The sequence below is a fragment of the Eumetopias jubatus genome, unplaced genomic scaffold, assembly GCF_037043125.1.
Source record: "Eumetopias jubatus isolate StellerSeaLion01/CBP00866 unplaced genomic scaffold, mEumJub1_p1.0 scaffold_12, whole genome shotgun sequence".
Taxonomy (NCBI): Eukaryota; Metazoa; Chordata; class Mammalia; order Carnivora; family Otariidae; genus Eumetopias; species Eumetopias jubatus.
In genome coordinates, this window is record NW_028274818.1 from 60,250,745 (window position 1) to 60,269,450 (window position 18,706).

Consider the following 18,706-nt stretch of genomic DNA (forward strand, 5'->3'; position numbering starts at 1 on the left):
TGGAGCTGGTGTCCTTACAAGAGGGACAGACACCCGAGCTCTATCTCTGCCATGTGAGGACACAGCAAGAAGGCAGCTGTCTACAGGCCAGGAGGAGAGCTCTCACCAAAGACCCAACTTGATCTGGGACTTCTAGTCTCCAGAACTGTGTGTAAATGAATTTCCATTATGTAAGCCACCCAGGTTGTGGCATTTTGTTATGGTTGCTTGAGCAGACTAATATATACCACTTAACACAATTACATGGTTATAGATGTATAGACATTTGTCTGCTTCTTCACTGTGTGCACTCTCATTAGACCATGAGCTGTGGGAGCAAGGTCATGCCTGCCCCATCTACCACCGAATACCTAAAACCAGTACATACCTGGCATAAAGTAGAGACTTGTTAAATCTGACTGAATGGGTCATTCCAGTTACTAACCAAATTGAGCTAATGTAGCAGTGGTCATAAATCTATAAGACAAACCAGTATGTGACTTAAAGAGTCCTATAACTTTCTATGTAAAATAACATGATTTGTGAAGATTCTAGCAAATTCAACACTTCTGACTCTGAGAAGCTATATATCTATATCTATATCAAAAAGTGAAAAAAAAATCAGCATTCTCCAATTGTTGAAGACAAGGGCATACATGCTACTTGTTGTAGCATTCTTCAGAATTTTTGTTTTTCTCTGGTAATTTCAGGTTATGGAGCTCTGCAGTTAGGCCTTGCAGTTCTACCATTATTGATTCACAGGAAATTAGACCACAACTGAGACACTTAGAGCTCAGTGAATCCAGCTCTACAGCATTTCACCTTGCTAGGCCTGGTATTTTCCCATCATTAAGTGAGGGCTGATAGTATGTGAAGCACAGCATTACCAATTAATGCTTTTCAAGTTTTCAAAAAAAAACACAATGCCATGTGTAGCACTGGTAAGACATCAGTACCATGTAGCATTAAGAACACAGTGTAAATGATGGCTTTCTTATCTGTAAGTCCTATCTGTCCATCCATATGCTTTCTCCTCTGAGTCAGAGCATATCTCAGTTGGTGTCTGTTGGGAAAGCTTGACACAAAGTGAGGTATTATGAAAAGTAATTCTTCAAAATTCAGAAGTAGTGATGGGTGGCTGAATGTGCTTTTTGGAGAGATGATTGTAGCTCTGAATGCTGTTCCACAGCACAAAACCAGTCCCCAGTGCCCTGAGGCTGTGCTGTGCATAGAGGAGGGAAGGAACTGCGTGAGGCCAGTCACAGGAGAGCAGGGCCAACAAGCCTGGTTTGGTCTGGCTTTGCCTCTTCCTCTCAGAGAGCTCCTAGGGGCAAAAGCTTTGGAGCACTGCACCTGAGTGGTTTTGTGGCACTTTTCCTGTGGCTTCTTTATCCTGACATCAAGGTAAACTGCCTTAAAAGAAAGAAAAGGTCCTTGGATCACACCGGGGCCTCATGATGTTTATATTTCTAAGGATGGAAGAAAAAGACAACAAGAAATAAGACTACAAAAAGAAATGTTTAGTGCCTATTGGAAAACCCTAATTCCACATAAGGAAAAAGCCATGAAAAGGAAGGTCTTGAGCTTTGTGGAATGCTTTAATCCAGTGGTGCCAACCTTGCTTGGTCTGTGTCCTCAGCTCAGAAATTCTTATGTGCATCAAGTGTTTTTCATGGAATGAATAAAAATGCTTTCTGCGTGTATGTGCTACTTTAAAAAATATGGAGGTACTATGGCTGTGTATTTTCAAGAGATTGTTTAAAATGTCACTGAATTCTGGATAGCTTTTTGTTTGTTTGTTATGTATTCTCTCACATAACAGACACCAAACAAACATACGACCACTATCTTATGGTTATGTCACAAAATTCTGGTGTTAAAAGGGGATCCTCATACAAACTCTGTAGTTATATGTCTTTATGATGTCCCTTTTCCCCTCATAATTTTCTCTAAAAATGCCCTTCTCTCATCAATATCACTTTTCTCAGATAATCTCCATCTGTGTTTCCTCATCCCATGGGCTCTGAAAGAGAAGCCTTTCTCTGCTGATGATCCTTCCTTTTGATGGAAAGAGGAGGTGCCCTCAGCATCCTTGCCCCCCATCACAGCCCCCTGCATGCCCTGGGACCTGTGTGTGCTGGAGAACCACGATAGGAGTACTTCCTCAGGACAGATGGACTGACAGAAGACCAGGGTTTGAGCTGCCAGATTTTCTTCTAGCCAAGAAACAAGGAAAAGCAAGGAAGATGCTAGAAGATACTCCAGGAAGTGGGCAAAAGGTTTTTGACTGATGTCCTCCAAATAGTGCAACCCATACCAAGATCAGCACAGCAAACATGGATATTACCTTCCGTGTTTTGTGTGGGTTTCTCATTCTGGATGACTTCTTAATGTCCACTTCAGTGGTATTTACACAACCAGGCTGAAAATGGAAAAACAGAGAGACAAAGGAATCTTTGAGGGTGAGGTTTTTGATCCATGCATTAATGACTTGCCTTCCAGGTCCCTGGGAACTCTTTTAAATGGCCACAGCCACCCTCTCAGCAGAGCCAGTAAAAAGATATATACTCTCACTCCTTGCATAAAAAGGACTTCAGGTAGCATTCTCAAGTAACTTCCAGAAAAACAGGGAAAAGAAATGCATGGGTCTTGCTTGTGAAAGTGGGTGTTGACATTAGTAGTTGCTAAGCCAACAGATTCAGAGCAAGGGTGTCCAAAGATCAAGTGGATCATAGCCCAGCTGGTACCCGCACACAGCCCTGCTCAAAGTGCCTCTCTACGTGAGGTGATACTGTTAAAGCTGTTTGCTTCCCAAGTTGGAAAATTACAGTCTGTTGACCTAGCTCAAATCCCAGAATGAATTTTTATTGTTCTGGTGCACAGAAATAGAGAGTTGTAAAGCTTCCTTTGTATTTGGAGGAGGAGAGGGAAGGAGGAAGAAAAGAGGGAGAGGGTGGGGGTGAGGAGAAGGGAAGGAGGGAGAGGGAGGAGAGAGATGGTAGGAGAGATGATGAATCAGGAAAAAGAGAAGAAAGGAGATTCAAGAATACAGGAGACCTTATATCTGCAAAGGTCCTTAGATATCACTTAGTCTTTAGAAGTGAATGGGACAAAGTGGTTATATGGATTGTGTTTCACCAACTTCGAAATTTTGGTACCAGATATAGGGATCTCTGGTACTAGTCAAAAGTATTATGTTGTACAACTCCGCTCAGTTTCTCTGTTTTTTTTTTTTTTTCCCCACAGATTGCAAGATCACTAAAACATCAGATATACCTGACAGCAACTCCAGAGAAACCGTGAATGTGGAAAAAGACTTTTGGGCAGTTGGGATGTTGTGGGAGGGGTAGGGGCAAAAAGGCAGCACTGGTGTGATTCCAGAAATAAGCTGTTCTCTACACTCACTGGCAGGCAAGGGGGTTCACTCTCTGTATAATGAGGACACGGGGCATTTTCTTAAACCACCCTGTCCTGATAGCACAGCCACTGGGGCAAAACTCCAGCATAATAGTGTAAGGGATACAGAAGTAAGTAAGGAAAGCCTTTTTTCTTATTTTTTTTCCCTACATATGTTGCATGTGAAATATATATACCACAAACACATAAACACACACACACACTGCACTAAAATGTTAAATAAATCACAAATTTGGTTTGCATATCTATATGGAAATAGCTGTTTCAGCACCATGGTCTGCTTGGCAGAAGAGCACCCACCTGGATTTACTAACTGACACTGAGCAACTCACTTTAGCTACCAGCATCAGACTGATCAATATCTGATATTCTGATTTAATTTTTCTGTGGCTCATTGCGGCATGAGTATTTTTTAAAAGACCCCCAGTGATTTTGATATGCAGCCAGGATTCACAACCATTGATCTAGATGTAACAAAATAATGTTTTGAAAATATTAAAGCAATATTAAAGTGTCTTCACTTCCTATTAGATCTCCATTTCCTTGCAACCTTCCACATGTAAGCCTCACTCCATTAGGAAGGCGAAGCACTGAAATTCTTTAAGCTCTTACTGATTCAGCAAGAGCCAAGCATGGCAAGACAGATCATAGAGATCTTCTTCTATATGTTAAGAGATGGGAATAATGAGGATATGATATAGAGGAAAAAGGGAAGGCATATCTTTCCATGAGCTGGAGAAAAAGGGACCATTTATTATTTATTCAGAAATATTTATTTCTGCGTCTAATTGCCAGATCTTGTGATTTTGTGACAAGTGGTAAAATACAAGGATGAATTATAATCTTCTAATATAATAAGCATAATAAAATGTGAATCAGCACTATGTGGGAGCACAGGACTGTAGAGAAGTTGGCCTGGGCCTTATGCAACGAACATTTCATACATCCATTATTATGCACACCCTCTTGTTTCTCACCAACATGGCAGATAAATATATATATTTTTAGTATTTGAGCAAATTTGATCCCAATAAGACCATGTGGTCTAATATTTTTAAAATATTAAAAAGGCAGTCATCCTTTTAAGGCGTATATGACATGTACCACTAGCTGGCACCAGGTCCATGTGAAATGTTATGCCTAAACTGGTTTTCTGCACTGCTAAACACAGCTTCCCAATAAGATATAAATAACACTACCGTTACCAAGTAAGCACTCAATACAAATGTTCAAATATGTACTACTGGCCCAATATAATATTAAGTTCATAGTATTGTTCAATTTAAGGAATAATAATGAAGTAATATTTACATTGGCCTAGAAAAGAATCATAAGTTACTTATAGCAACTCAAAGGTGTATTTATTCAACAGAATTAAGCTGTGTTATGACATTACTGGAACACTATTTATTGAAAAGTAGAATTTAATGCCTTGGAATCCATTCCTGAAGTAGTAAAAGGATCATATTATTGAGCAATATTACTGCCATCGTGTTCAAGTAAGTGTCTTAATGAGTTGCAAAGCAGAGCTATTGTGGTTTCATCACTGATTTTACTTAAAAGAATCTGAATACCATTCAGTTCCTGTCACGGCAAAATGCCATTATTAGTTGTAGCAGAAGGCACACTGTACTCAGGATAACTAGGGAAACTTGAGGACTCTTCAGTGAAGAGCAGCATGAAGAGACAATAATCGAGAACTACTCTCTTTAATTCAGTCCCAGCAGCTGAAGTGAAATCGGGCAAAACAATGTCCTAAATGACAAATGAATGGAGATTTAAGAACGAGGGGGCAAACAGAACTGATAATAAGAGACACCCATATTCCTGGAAATCAGGAAAAAGATATGATTCTGGGAAAATTAACATTTTGAATATTGAATGTTGAAATATTTTGAATAATTATTGGTTCAAATGTGATTAAATTACTGGAAAAGACTTATCATTTTGTAACACAGTACAAGTTTTAAAAGTTCAATTTGTCATGTATTGTACCTCAATCATGATTCCTTACTCTTATATAAAGTGATTACAGATTTCAGAGTGTTCTATCTCAGGATATATTTTTTTAAACATCTAATTGAAGATTTTATTTCTGTTCTTGGGTCAGCAGGGCTTACTAAATGCTATATGTGAAGGAAGTTGTTTAAGGTGACTATTCTGGAATTCCTTCCATTCAACCTCCTCTAATAATATTTATTCATTTGATTACTACTTAAACTTATTTGCTGGACACAGAGTCTGGATTATGTAATCCTCTTCAGTGTAGGCTGTGAATGAATTCTGAGAGTCCACAGACAGAAGGACGGCTCTGGCAGCAGAGGGGAGGGAAGTACCATGATGGCTTGGAGCTGTGGATAGTGGTCAGGTCAGGTAGAAATTGCAGCTCGTGGTAAGGACTTTGGTTTAAGTCTAAAGATAAGTGGAGGTCATAAGGGAAGTGATTTATATTTTTAAAAATTCACCTCTCACAAAAATTAACTCAAGACAGATCACAGACCTAAATGTGAAATGCTAAACTATAACCTTCCTAGAAGATAAGGATCGGAGAAAGTCTAGGTGACCCCGAGTTTGGTGAGGACTTTTTATATACAACAAAAGCACACAGTCCTTGAGAGAAATTGTTGGTAAGTTGGACTTCATTAAAATTAAAAACTTCTGCTCTATGAAAGATAAGCCAGACTGGGAAACAACATTTGCAAATGGTACATCTGATGAAGACAAACATACAAATATACAAAGAATTCTTAAAACTCAACAATGAGAAAATGAACCACCCAATTAAGAAATGTGTAAAAGGTCTGAACAGACACCTCACTGAAGAAGATATACAGATGGCAAATGAGTGTATGAAAAGATGTTATACATCATGTGTCATTAGAGAACTGCAAATTAAAATAAAGTTGAAATACCACTACACCCTTACTAGAATAGCCAGGATCCAGAGTCCTGACGACATCAGATGCTGCAGGGCAGGTGAAGCAGCAAGAACTCTCATTCCTTCCTGGTGGGAATGCAAAATGGTACAGCCCTGTAGTGGAGGCCCTGACAGGTTTTTCTTTTTATTCTTTTTTTGTAATGCAAATGTATGATTTGGGCTTTGATGATCGAGCAACCATTTCAAAGAGGCACCCATTTCAAAGACTGCTATCTCAAAGAAACACATCTTCAGCCACACCACTAGATAAAAAGGCAGGCTGCCTCCCACACTGGGGTTCCTTTGTTTTAGAGATCTTGGTTGATCTCAACAGCTGATCATCTTGGCTACTTGTTTTTGTCTTATTTTTGCTCTTTCTCTTCCATTGCTTTAAATTCCTGCTATTATGTTTTAAATTCACCAATAAAGAGTGAGCCCATGAAGCTCTAAGCCCCCACCTGGACCCTAGTAAAAGCAGTACCCCAGGCCCATGTCCTCCCCCCTCCCCTCAACCTCATTACGTGGCCCCCAATGTGCTATGTAATTAACACGTTCTGTAAGTAATAAACCTTTATTTTTTCAAAGTTTCCTGATAGCTGTTGTGGAAGGGCAACTTGCAGTAACAATAAGAACCACAGAGTTGATCCACCACAACACTGGTTATTGACAGGTTGAGACCAGCACAAAACAAGCCACTTTGGAAGAGTTGTTCAGCCGTTTCTTAGGAAACTAAACCTCCTTTTCCATCTGATCCAACAATTGTACTCCCTAGTATTTACGCAAAAGAGTTGAAAAATGATGTCCTCACAAAAACCTGCACAAAGATGTTCAATGCAGCTTTATTCATAATTGCCAAAACTTGACATCCTGCAGTAGGTGAATGGATAAATAACCTGTGGTATGGAATACAATGGAACAGTGTTTAGGGCTAAAAAGAAATAAGCAATGAAACCATGAAAAGACACAGAGGGACCTTAAATGCATATTATGAAGTGAAAGAAGTCAGTCTGAAAAGGCTACACCATATGATTCCAACTATGACATTTTGGAATAGACAAAACTACGGAGACAGTAAAAAGATCAGTGGTTTCCAGGGGTTAGAGAGAGGGATGGATGATTTGGGCAGATCACAGAAAATTTTTAGGGTAGTGAAATTATTCAGTATGATACTATAATGGTGGATACATGTCATTATACATTTGTTTAAAGCCATAGAATGTTCAACACCAAGAGTGAAGCCTAATGGAAATTATGGCCCCCAGGTGACAATGATGTGTCAGTGCAGGTTGATTGATTGCAACAAAGGCACCACTCTGGTGAGAGATGCATTTTGAAGCTAGAATCTATAAAATTTGCTGATGGATTGGGTCAAGGAGCACAGTGAGGGAAAAAAAGTCAATGATGACTTCTAGTTATTGGCAACTGGGTGAGGTGGCGTCATTTATTGAGAGGAGTAAGCCTTTGAAAGAAACAAATGTAAACAAAGAGAGAAATCAAGGATGGCTCCTGGATTGCATTTACATACAATTTTAGTATTTTTACTGAAGTCTCCAACCAGAATATAGCTCTTTATGCAGTCAGTGTCAAGATTCATTACCCAGAACATTTCAATATTAATGCTTTTACAATAATCTGGCCCATCCTTTTGTGTCTTTGAACTTTTGCATCACTACAGGCAATAAGAGCGTATCACTGAATGTGCAAAACTAATATCTGATGGTCAGTTATGGAGAACCTGGTGAAGCACCATCCCATTACTCAGCACTTCTACTACACTTCTCTAAATTATTCTCTAGTGCATCCTACCAGACTCTCCTAATCTGTTCTGGTTGAAATCTGACCACTTCCACTTAACATCTAGGAACTGTCTGTTCATCATTCTGTGATAGTCCCTTTTTATAGACTAGCAGCTGCCACACAGGTGCAAGTATAGCCAGACTGTCACAGTTCTCAACAGGCTACCAAGAGGACTTTAATTAATTTGCTATGGCTCCTTTGTGATCACTGGCATTACTCATGTTTCATGTTCAGCCTTTAAATACTTAAAATATTCCCAACTAGAACTGTTTTGGAATAAAAAAACAAACAAACAAACAACAAAACATTGGCTAGAGGTTGAGTTGTCACACTTATCTTGAATAAAATATGAGCTCCTTCAGGAAGGGACAATGGTCTGAGGCAGGTGTGCATGAACCTTTCTTTTCTGTTACACTTGGGCCTGCCATTCATACAAGTGGTTGATCGCCCTCCTTTTCTATTTTTTTTTTCTTTACAAAATGCTGGTTGCAATTTGAGGACATGCAAAGATTTTCAATTGGGGGATAAAAAAGACCCTTCTGAGACTGAAAACACACACTCCAACTTGCTGTACACTGGGGAGTCCTGGGTTGGCATTTAGGGCACTTTAATAACCTTCAGTGAAGTGGCATTTGGGTAGGCATTATGTTGCTGTCCCTCTGGGATTTCATTCATGGGAGAGTGAGTAGCAACAAAATTTTGGGATTCCTGGTCCATAAGCTTATATCATTAAGTTCCTTAAAACTTTTGACTTTAACTCTTTAAGGTGTTTGTTGAATGTAGGCATGAAACTAAACTAGCTCTCTGATGGCAATGGAAATTGCCCCAGCATGAAAGTTAAGAGCTAAAAAGTAGGAAAATGGATCAGTTAACTGAACTGGTGAAAGCAGTTTTGTAGATATTACTATTGTTAGTACTGGTGATTTAATGGCGTGCTGTAACCAGTGAAGAGGACCAAATAAAATTCCTAATAATATAAATAACTCACAGTAAGTTCAAAAGGCTTATAATAATTGTTAAAACAAATAACAGTGGGACAAGTAGAAAATAACAAGGTCATGAAAATCAGTGGATATTGGAAGTGGCCTTGAATTCAATAGCCTTGAATTACAAAGGATATGGGAGGCTCTTAAGTCATTTATTCCCATTGGAAAAGAGGCTTACTTCGTTCTCTAGGCGAGACACACAGAGAAAGGCTATCCATAACACACACTTCAGCTCAGCAAGACCTCTATAAAGAAGATGAATTTCAAAGACACACTCTGTTGCATTAAACTTGATTTCCAAAAGTAGGAAAAGATAAGCATTTTATTTATCTAGTGGTGTCAGAAAAGAGAATTTCATATAAAGTTATTTTACAGATTACATATTTATCACTAAGTGCCAAAACTCAATTTTATTTTCACCATTAGAAAAAAAGATCTTTTAAAATAATTCTCATACATCCTTACATTCTTACACAATTATATCCAAAGCAATGCAATCTTCTTTTGTTGATTCAAGGTCATTTTTGAGAATGACACTTAACTGTGGCATCCTTAAGACAGCAATGCCTGTGAGGGTAGATGGTCCTAACTCTTAGTGTTTTTTGAGCTTTTTAAAAATTTTATTTCATTTTTTGAATGCCTCTGCCTCTGCCTGTCAGTTGTCAGTTTTGATGTTCTCAGTGTCCTTGCCTCCAGCTCCACCCCATCATCCTCTAATCTGTTACTTGGGTTCTGACAGGGGCCAGGAAACCAGACAAATACTTCTTGAAAAAACACATTGTCTAACATTTTAGCAAATGAACCTATCAAAGTACCCAAGTTAGAGTGTGGGTGTTTTAACCATTTCTTTGACTAAAACTTTCGGAGTTGATTCTTGGCTAAATTTTGGATAGAATTAGGTTTTTGGATATGTGGGGAAAGAAGTATAAGAATGGTGACAAAGGAAATGTAAACAAGTTCTCATGATACCTTCTGGAAAACTTATAGGACATAAATATTATACAAGTTAATTGAGTAGATCAGAGTAGATGACATGAAACATTTGTCTGGAGTTCTGAGATAGGGGACGACAGGGGAAGGGGAGATTGTGATTCATTCTGGGCTCTCAGGGGCAGGAGGAAAACCTAAGTGCAGTGAAAGCCTGGGCAGCATCCTATAGGAATGTCTGCCCCAAATCCTGCAAGTGAACAATCATGCACCCTGCTCTATACCAGCTGCCTGTGGGGAAAGCCTTCCAGACATAGCACTAGTTTTAGTTCAGTTGCTCAGAAAGGGTACTGACCAGCCAAGAGCTCCTCTGGCCTCCCCCACACCATTACTCTTCGTCTTTGCAGCAAAGGCCATCACCATCCATCAGGATGTTCATGCCACGACCTGGGAGTCATCAGTGACAACTCGCTTTCCCTTACTTCCCTCATTTCATTCAACAGCAAATCTTGTGCACGTTACCTCCAAACACATCCTGAATTTATCTGTTCCCCCTCGTGCCACCAGCCTGGTCTAAGCTGCCATTATCTCCCACCTGGACTATCTCAGCAGCCTTCTGATTTGTCTTCATCAATTCTTTCTTTCTTTCTCCACTCTACCCCCAAGTTGTTCTCTGCACAGCTGTTAGACTGACCTTTTAAAACTATAGCCATGTCATCATGCTCCTCTTCAAACCTCTGCACACTCCTCATTGCAGAGGTTTCAGATACAAGGCAAACCCTTTGCCATGTTCTACAAAGTGCTACATAAATGGCTTCTGCCTGCCTTTCCAACCCCACTTGGTACCTCTTTGCCTCTGCTCACTTCACTCCAACCTCATTGGCCTTCTTCCTGCTCCTCACATGTATCAGGTTCTTCCCTTTGGCCTGGCTGCTACTTCTTTCCCCAGTATTCCATTCTGGTCTGAGAGAGGCCTTACTGGACTACTTGGCCTCCAAACCCTCCCAATCATACCACCCTGCTTTTATTTTTATTTCTAGCACTAGCCTCTACCTGGAGTGTTCTTGTATATTTGTTTGTTTATTTTTTCTCTACCAAAAAGTAAGCTCCTCAAATATAGGGACTTTGTGTGTCTTGTTTAATGTCATCACAAGAGACTGAATTTTTCTGTTACCTAGTAGGTGCTTAATGAATATTTAATGAATAAATAAATAAATAAATGCGAGAAACCATAGATTATACATCATAGTTATTTCTGAATACCACTCATGTTAAAAATACAAAATGAGTTTTATTTACTGTGTTTTGGTATATTGTGCATGTGTGCTTGAGAATATTGGTACCTATAACTTAACTTCCAGACCAACTGGTCATCAACTATCATTATTACCATACATTAATTGAATAGGAAACATATGGTTTAATTCTTCAGTTAGACTTAAAAGAAACATTTCTGGTACAAGAAAATTTAGCTCAAATGTTTTTTTCTCTTGAAATGTAAGTAGTCCATCACTTGATAAGTATATATGGCTAATAATATATTGCTTCCAGATTTTACAGGGGTTGAGTACTTAAAAAGCAGGAGGACACTGGGAACTTACAAAGATTCAGTTTCAGAGAAGGCAATATGAAAAACCTCCTCTGCCACTGCATTTATAATTTTGTTTCAAACTATCTCCATTTTGACCTACAAACATTCGAAGACAAATAAAAGCTGTGCTTCTCTGCATTTTCCTCACCTGGATGTTTAAGGCACAGGAGAGTTAAGATAAAACAACTGAACTATAGGACACAATAGTACATCTCATGAATCAGTTTTTGGTTTTCAAAAGCATGTGGGTTTTTAACAATATAAAGTCATTCAATCCATGAACATGGGATGTCTTTCCAATTGTTTGTGTCTTGTTTAACTTTTTTCATCAATATTTTGTAGTTTTCTATATACGTCTTTCATCTCCTTATTTAAGTTTATTCTTAAGTATTTTGTTCTTTTTGTGTGTCCTGTTGTAACTGGAATTATTTTCCTAATTTCCTTTTCAGATAGTTTGTGGTTAGAGATTGGAACCCTTGTGCACTGTTGATGGGAATGCAAATGGTGCTGCCATTATGGAAAACAGTATTGATATTTCTCTAAAAATTAAAAAAAAAACTACCAAAAGATCCAGTAATCCCCCTTCTGGGTATTTATCTAAAACAACTGAAATCAGAATCTCAGAGAGATATTAGTATTCTCATTTTAACTGCAACACAACTCACAACAGTCAAGATGTGGAAACAACCTAAACATCCCCTGACAAAGGAAAGATAAATAAACTGGGTAAATACATAGAGTAGAATACTATTCAGCCTTAAAAAAAAGAAAAGAAAGAAAGAAAGAAAGAAAGAAAGAAAGAAAGAAAGAAAGAAAGAAAGAAAAAGAAAATCCTGCAATATGTGACAACATGGATGAACCTTGAGGTCATCATGCTAAGTTAAATCAGCCAGACAACCTAGAGGAAATGGATAAATTCTTAGAAATATACAATCTTCCAATACTGAACCAGAAAGAAATAGAAAATCTGAATAGACCATTTATACAAGTAACAAAATTGAATTGGTAATCAAAAACTACCAAAGAATAAAAGTGCAGGACTTTTGGATTGGATGGATTCACAGGTAAATTCTACCAGACATTTAAAGAAGAATTAATACTGATTCTCCTCAAACTATTCCAAAAAATAGAAGAGGAAGGAAAACTTCCAAATACATTCTATGAGGCCAGGATTACCCTGATACCAAACCACACAAAGACATCACAAAAAAATATCTATAGGCCAATAACCCTGATGAACATAGCTGCAAAAATCCTCAACAAAATATTAGCAACCACATACAACTATATATTAAAAAAAATCATTTATCACGATCAGGTGGGATTTATTCCTGGGATGCCAGGGTGGTCCAATATTCACAAATCAATCAATGTCACACACCACATCAACAAAACATAGGATAAAAATCATACAATAATTTCAATAGATGCAGAAAAAGCATTTGACAAGGTTCAACATCATTCATGATAAAAATTGTCAACCAAATGGGGTTAGAGGGAACATACCTCAACATAATAAAGGCCATATATGAAAAACCCACAGCTAATATCATCCTCAAGGGGCAAAAACTGAGAGCTTTTCCCCTAAGGACAGAAACAAGACAAGGATGTCTACCCTTGCCACTTTTATTCAACATAGTACTGGAAGTCCTAGCCACAGCAATCAGACAGAAAAAGAGGTAAGAAGCATCCATATTGGTAAAGAAGAAGTTAACGTCACTATTTCCAGATGACATGATACTATATAGACAATCCTAAAGACTCCACCAAAAAACTACTAGAAGTAATAAATAAATTCAGTAAAATGGCAGGATACAAAATTAGAAATTGGTAGCATTTCTATACATTAACAATGAAGCTGCAGAAAGAGAATTTTAAAAAACAACACCACTTACAATTGCAGCAAAAAGATTAAAATACCTAGGAATAAACTTAACTAAAGAGGTGAAAGACCTGTACTCTGAAAACTATAAAACACTCATAAAAGAAAATGAAGATGACGCAAACAAATGGAAAGATATTCTATGCTCATGGATTGTAAGAATTAATATTGTCAAAACATTTGTATTACCAAAAGGAATTTACAAATTCAATGCAATCCCTATCAAAATATCAACAGCATTTTAAAAAACCTAGAACAAATAATACTAAAATTTGTATGGAACCTCGGAAGACCTTGAATAGTCAAAGCAATCCTGACAAAGAACAAAGCTGGAGGTATCACAATGCCAGATTTCAAGATATACCACAAAACTGTAGTAATCAGAAGAGTGTGGTCTTGGCACAAAAACAGACACATAGATCAATAGAAAAGCATAGAGATGCCAGAAATAAACCCACATTTATAAGGTCAATTAATCTATGACAAAGGAAGCAAGAATATACAATGGGGAAAAGATAGTCTGTTCAGTAAATGATACTGGGAAAACTGGACAGCTACATGCAAAAGAATGAAACTGGACTACTTTCTAACATCATAAACAAAAGTAAACTAAAAATAAATTAAAGACCTAAACATGAGACCCGAAATCATAAAATTCCTAGAAGAAAACACAGGGAGTAATTTCTCTGTCATCAGTTATATCAACATTTTTCTAGATACGTCTCCTCAGGCAAGGGAAACAAAAACAAAAACAAATAATTGGGACTACATCAAAACAAAAAGCTTTTGCACAGCAAAAGAAACCATCAAAAACCAAAAAGCACTCTATTGAAAGGGAGGGAGAAGATGTTTGCAAATGATATATCCCATAAAGGGTTAATATGCAATATATATAAAGAATGTATACAAGTCAATACCCCTCCAAAAAATCTTATTAAAAAATGGGCAGAGGACCCGAATAGACATTTTTCCAAGGGAGACATGCAGATGGCCAACAGACACATGAAAAGTTGCTTAACATCACTAATCTTCTGGGAAATGCAAATCAAAACCACAATGAAATATTACCTCATGCCTGTTAGAATGGCTAAAATCAAGAAGACAAGCAACAAGTATTGGCGAGGATGTGGAGAGAAAGGAACCCTTGTGCATTGTTGGTGGGAATGCAAACTTGTGCAGCCACTGTGGAAAACAGTATGGAGTTTCTTCAAAGAGTTAAAAATAGAACTACCCTATGATCCAGCAATTACACTACTGGGTATTTATGCTAAGAATAAAACAACACTAAATCAAAGGGATACATGCACTTATGTTTATTGCAGCATTATTTACAATAGCCAAGACATGGAAATAACTTATGTGTCCACAAATAGACAAATGGATAAGGAAAATGTGGTATATATACAGAATGGAATATTATGTAGCCATAAAAAGGATGAGATCTTGACATCTGTGACATGGATGGACCTCGAGGGTATTATGATAAGTGAAATAAGTCAGACTGATAAAGAGAAATACCATATGATTCCACTCATAAGTGGAATCTAAAAAAAATGAATAAATAAAAAAGCAGAATCAGAACTGTAAATACAGAGAACAAACTGATGGCTGCCAGAGAAGAAGAGGGTGGGGGGTTGGGCAAAATGGGCGAAGAGGAGAGGGAGATACAGGCCTCCAGTTATGGAATGATTAAGTCATGGAAATAAGCAGAACATAAGGAATACAGTCAATGATATTGTAGTAGTGATGTAATAGGACAAATGGTAGCTATTCTTGTGATGAACATAGCATAATGTATAAACTTGTTAAATTACTAAGTTGTACACCTGAAACTAATGTAACATGGTGTGTCAGCTATTATATTCAAAAAAGATAAATACAAATAAATTCATAAATAAGCCAGTCATAGAAAGACAAATACTATACAATTGCACTTTTATGAGGTATCTAAAATAGTTAAATTCAGAATCAAAAGGTGGAATGGTAGTTTCCAGGGGCTGGGGAGAAGGGGAAATAGAGATTTGCTAATTATCAAGCATAACATTTGAGTTAAGGAAAATGAATAAGCTCTAGAGATCCAATCTCATGTTAAGTATTCTTACCACAAGAAAAAGTTAAAACACAATGTGAGTTTTATTTATTTTTTTTAAGATTTTATTTATTTATTTGAGAGAGAGAGAATGAGAGATAGAGAGCACGAGAGGGAAGAGGGTCAGAGGGAGAAGCAGACTCCCTGCTGAGCAGGGAGCCCGACATGGGACTCGATCCTGGGACTCCAGGATCATGACCTGAGCCGAAGGCAGTCGCTCAACCAACTGAGCCACCCAGGCGCCCCCAAAATGTGAGTTTTAGACATAGAATAAAAGAGTTTAATTTCAAAGGACTCATTCTGTTACCACTGTTCTCCCTTGATCTATATTATGAAATTAAAGATTAAAACCCTCTATGAATGGGGCACCTGGGTGGCTCAGTCGGTTAAGCATCTGCCTTTGGCTCAGGTCATGATCTCGGGGTCCTGGGATTGAACCCCATAATGGGCTCCCTGCTCAGTGGGGAGTCTGCTTCTCCCTCTGCCTCTCTCTCCCACCCCTCACTCATGCTCTCTCTCTCTCAAATAAATAAATAAAATCTTAAAAAAATCCTCTATGAAAAAAATCTGCATTCAAGATGTAAAGCAATAAAAATAATACAGATAATAATAAAAGTTCTTACATGGTGGACTGACTACTTTGTCATTTTCCAACCATTATCTCATTTGAGCTTTGTAAACATTTTATAACCTACACAGGTCAGCCACTCTGAACCTAATTTTTACTGAAACATAATATCGAAGACTTGCACATTAGAAGAAGGCATCAATCTTATCTGGTCAAAGCTAGCACCCAATTCATGAGTTCTTCTGACAACTTCTATGACAGGAGTCATTCACCCTTAGCCATTGCAATGGGCATCACTCTTTCCCTAAAATAACCCCACCTATGGCACATTCTTTAGGATGTAAAAAACCTTTTAATAAGTCATTTATTTAAAGAGTTATGCTAAGTTTTAAAATGTTACTACTACATGAAAAGAAAACAACATGACTACAAAATAGTTAAGATCATGGGCTGTATATTTTTGGAAGATAAGGAACCCCTGTAAGCCTGGGTGTCTCCTCTTACACAGCGAAGGTTAAGAGTAATGGTACCAAACTCGTTGTATGAAATAATGTGTGCAAAGGGCTAGCATATTCCTGATACATAAAGCACATGTTAGTTGCTATTATTATTGAAAGTAAAGTTTGACATACAGAAAACAATCACATAGCAAGGAACTGGGTCTTTCAGATTGTTAGGATTTGAGGAAGTTACTAATTAAAAATAAGTTGAACTTTATTGAATGGAAGCAAAAAAAAATAAAACGAACAAACTTTAGCAATTTAATATCAGGTATTATATTTAATAAATAAATGAGTAAATACCTTTTAAGGACTAATTATAAGGTGGTGTGGAGGCAAGAGTACAGTTGTTTAAGTTCAAAATCCTTCAGTTTCATCAAGTCAAGCACCAGATTAATACATTTGAGTGTCATTTCCTCAATGCCTGCTTTAACTTTTCACTTCTCAAAGGGCTAACTTCTTTTTTTTTTTTAAGGATTTTATTTATTTATTTGACAGAGAGAGAGACAGAGAGAGATGGAACACAAGCAGGGGGAGTGAGAGAGGGAGAAGCAGGCTTCCGGCTGAGCAGGGAGCCCGATGCGGGGCTCAATCCCAGGACCTTGGGATCATGACCTGAGCCGAAGACAGAGGCTGAATGACTGAGCCACCTAGGCACCCCTCAAAGGGCTAACTTCTAACATTTGAAAATAGACACTGACAAATGTCTTTATGTTGGAGTTTGTGACAATGAAATGTACTTTGCTTCAAAAAAAAAATCCAGTTTTTAATTGTGAGAAGGTACATAAAATTGTTGAGGGGAAACAGCAGAGCTGAGGAGAAATTTTCTAGAGCTTTCTGGGTTTGAGAGAGAATTTACTTTGTTTTTCATTAATTTAGATTGTTTTCAATTTTAATTTATTTTTCTCAGGAAAGAAAAGTTCATTTGAAGCAGACACCTGGTGTCAGATTAAGAGAACACAGCCTTTCTTTAGTTTCTTTTTTCCAATACAATTTGGGGAAACTGTATCTGAGGAAAATCAAATGAACAGCAAAAACAGAGCCCAAATAATCACTGCTCCCTATGGGATCAGAATTCATGCTGGTCCTATCAGTACTGGCAGGCTGAGTCCAGCTTTGTTTGCTCAGCCCTCCCTTTATAGATTGTGTGCACTCGTGTGTGTGTGTGTGTGTGTGTGTGTGTGTGTACACGTTTTTAACTTTTTAATTTCATTTGAATTCAAACCTATAGAAAAAATTGCAAGAAAGTTCAAAGGACTCCACAGACTCTTTCCCAGATTCTCCAACTATTTTTACTCCGTTTCTCTGTCTACAGTAAAAAGATTCGCTATTGATCCTTTCTGCCGGCAAATAGGACTTTACCATCCTGCTATCGCAGAAATGGTCCAAGAGGTTGGCTTTTCAGTAGCACAGCAGAGGGAGAGGCTTTTCTTTTCTTCCCAGCACTTGCCCAGACCCCCAGTAGATGCAAGATACCATCAGTATTTGGGATCAATACTCTCTTCTCCTCACCTCCCTGAGATTTTGGCTGTTGGCCCTCAGGGCCTTGCTCCCAGCATCACCCCAACCACATCCATATCCTTATCATTTCAGAAGGAACAGGACAGAAATCTGAGCACTACATATTGAAAAGCTGCCAACCCATAAGCTATAGAAACACCAACTTAATAAGGGGGGGAAACAGTTTTTATGCTCACTCTACCCAGGGCTCACATAAATAGCATCAGATATTACATAATAATAGGACATTGTATCTCCAAATCTATTCAGGGATAGAAAGAACAGACAAAGGATAAAAGATGCAACCAGGGAGCAAAAAAGAACAGTTTCACTTGCAGAAGTTCATGATAGTTACATTGTCAAAATATTTTTTAATCCAAAGGAACAGATCAGAATAATAGACAGAAACGCTGTTCTTTTTTTTTTTTTTCATAACACAAAAGGAGATTTAAATTTGGATTAACACATCTTGGATTTTCTAAAACAGTTAAAAGGATCCGTAGCTGGATGGTGGACTACTGATAGAGGAGGCAGCACCACGAGCACAGGCCTA

General features: G+C 37.9%; 1 protein-coding gene across 6 annotated transcripts in view; it reads right to left on the minus strand.

Moving 5' to 3' along the window:
• The window catches only part of RGS7 (regulator of G protein signaling 7), a 529,270-nt gene that overhangs the window by 19,767 nt on the left and 490,797 nt on the right, over positions 1-18,706 (minus strand). For all 6 annotated transcript variants that reach the window (XM_088016845.1, XM_028111744.1, XM_088016846.1 and 3 more), the window contains one exon: positions 2,327-2,401. In XM_088016845.1, the coding sequence (XP_087872971.1) occupies positions 2,327-2,401 (75 nt within the window). The remainder of the gene's footprint in view (positions 1-2,326; positions 2,402-18,706) is intronic.